Genomic DNA, 2,744 nt, shown 5'->3' on the forward strand with positions numbered 1-2,744 from the left:
TATATATATACTGCTTTTCTATATGTACTAATTTCTAGTTTGATAAATCATCGGGAATCTGGGTTGAAATTAAATCTTTTCTGTTAAATGAAGTTAAAATTTCAAAGAAAACCTTAAAAAACTAGTGAATATTCATGGACTTGTGAATCTGTGAACACGAACCAGCACCCATATGTAATTCTTTACTTAAATACCTAAAACAGCCCAGATGTGTTGCTTGTGTCTGACACCCTTTACTGTCTCCTCTGGCTAGCACACTGTCCCAATGTGGCCACGCCGTGGTAGCTACGTTGTATCCATTCACCTGGCAGCACACCTACATCCCAGTCCTGCCAGCGTCCATGATCGACATTGTGTGCTCACCCACCCCTTTCCTTATTGGAATCTTGTCGTGCTCCTTACCGCAGCTCCAGGACCTACCCATTGAAGAGGTAAGGGGGGAATACCTGTGCAACGAGTAAGGGCACTGATAGATGGTAGAAGTTTATTAATTAGCATACAAACTATTAATATATTATGCTGTTGTAATTTTGGTATCTTTTTATTAAGGTGAAAAAATTCTGTAGTACACATGAATCCCAAGTTGTCATAGTTACAGAAGTATACAGCGGACTTACTCTTGTGTTATTCTGAAAAGTAGGCTTTTGGGCAGTTTTTCTTAAAGTCAAACACAAAAATTATTCTGGGGTTAATTTAAAAAAATATTTCAGAAAGACTGTTCATCCAGGCTTGATGGTACATGGCTATACTGCAGCCTCTTGGGAGGGTGAAGCAGGAGGCACGTGGGTCACACAAGTTCAAGCCAGTCTGGACCACTTAACAAGATTTTATCTCAGAAAAGAAAAAAAAAAAAAAAAAGCTGAGCATGTAGCTTAGTGGTAGGGCCTCTGCAGGTTCAGTCACCAGCACTGAAGGGAGAGAGGAAGAGGAAGAAAAGAAATGAGGGGAGAGCAGGAGGGAGGAAGGAAATCTGTTTCAAGTATGTCGCAAAACAGTAAGCGCCCTAAATAAAACAAAAGATGCAACTTCGTGAGTCACCACTGCGTGAACACAGCATGGAGTGGGCTGAACGTCACAGCAGTGGAGTCAGTTCCACGATGCTAGTGTTTTCCATTGTGCCTGTTCTCATCTCCGGTCCCTTCCTCACTCCCTGTCGAAGGTCATCACTTGATTTTCTATTTACTTGTTTTTCTTCATAATTTTATCCTTTAGGCATGCATCCCTAAGCAATATAATTCTGCTTTGCCTGCTTTTAAGCTTATTATAAGTGGATCTCTACAGTGTTTCACTAGCTCAGTGTTATGCATATAAGATCCATGTTAATGAGTTTAACAATAGTTGGGTCATTTTTTAAAATTAATTTATTGGTACATTTTATATGTACATAACGATCACATTGATCACAGGAAATTTGTACAGGAATGTGTTGTATCTTGATTCTTTTTTTCCCATTTCTTTCCCCTCCCTTCAAATCCTCTTCCCCTCCCTATTTACAAAAGTTTTGTTTTCATTTTTTTCCTTCTATGTCTTTTTCCTTTTCCTGTCCTTCCTTTCCCCCTCCTCCTTGCTAGTTCCCCTTCTTATTTCAACATTTTCTTCCTGATTATGTATAGCTTTCCATTGTGTGAGTGGACCACCACTTTTTTATCCATTCTACAGCTGATGAACATTTGAATTGTTTGGCTTTGGGTTATTATGACTAGTCTTACTGTAAATATTCTTGTGCATGATTTTTTTGGTACAAACATCCATGCAGTTTTGTGTGTATGTACTTGGAAATTGAACTGCTAGGTCGTAGAGTAAGCATACCTTCAGCTTCAGTAAATGAAGTCAAACTGTTACAAAGAAGTTGTGCCAATTCAAACTTCACACACAGTGTATGAACTTTCGTGAATGTTTGTGTAGTTCTCCATCCTCGCCAACACTCGTCTATGTGTGTAGCCTTCCCTATTGAGTGTGTAGTAGTGTTCTAATTTGTGTTTCTTGACTACTATTGAGGGATGTTCTGTTGGCCATTTGAATATATTGGAAAGTTATCTTCTACTTTTTGTCTCTTTTTCCTTTTTGCTGTGTTAGAGATGAAACATAGGGCCTCACACATCTAGGTGAGAGCTTTACCACTGAGGCAAGTGGAGAAATCTTCTTAATTCTGGAATGTATCGCTTTGTTCTGTTTCACTTTTGACTTACTGAGGCAGGGTCTTGCTATGTAGCTGAAGCTGTCCTTGAAATCATTCTCTTGCCTCAGCCTCTTGTGCTAGCATTTTAGGCAAGCACCACTGTGCGCAACTTTTGGCTTTTGGGGTTTGTTTTGTTTTGTTTTGGTTTTGGTTTTCTACCAGAAATTGAACTCAGGACCTTGCTCTTGCCAGGCAGGCACCTGTACCACTGAGCTAAAACCCCAGCCCTCAACTTTTTTTTTTTGAGACATAGTGTTGCTATGTAGTCTAGGCCAGCCTTTAATTCACTGTGTAGCCTAGGCTGGCCTCAAACTCCTGACCCTTATGCTTTAGAATCCCAAAAGCTGAAATTAGAGGGTGCCAGCATGCCCTACCCTTTTTATAATTGTGGAAACCGACTTCTCTGTCTTTGTTTTTGTTTCGCATTACTGGGAATATAATTTAGGGAGCACTGAGCTCCAAACCCAACCCTTTTTAAAGTTTTCATTTTGAAGCAGGCCTCCATGAGGTTGCCTAGGCTATCCTTGAACTTGAGTTTCTACTACCTCTCCTTCCTTTTTTTTTT

At 39.9% G+C, this 2,744-nt stretch overlaps 1 protein-coding gene across 5 annotated transcripts in view; it reads left to right on the plus strand.

The window, feature by feature from the left end:
• Dennd2c (DENN domain containing 2C) overlaps positions 1-2,744 on the plus strand; it is a 98,736-nt gene that overhangs the window by 82,595 nt on the left and 13,397 nt on the right. For all 5 annotated transcript variants that reach the window (XM_004641679.2, XM_023701728.1, XM_023701725.1 and 2 more), the window contains one exon: positions 254-431. In XM_004641679.2, coding sequence (XP_004641736.1) covers positions 254-431 — 178 coding nt within the window. The remainder of the gene's footprint in view (positions 1-253; positions 432-2,744) is intronic.

Source organism: Octodon degus, unplaced genomic scaffold (genome assembly GCF_000260255.1).
Source record: "Octodon degus isolate 3935 unplaced genomic scaffold, OctDeg1.0 scaffold00140, whole genome shotgun sequence".
NCBI classification, from domain to species: Eukaryota; Metazoa; Chordata; class Mammalia; order Rodentia; family Octodontidae; genus Octodon; species Octodon degus.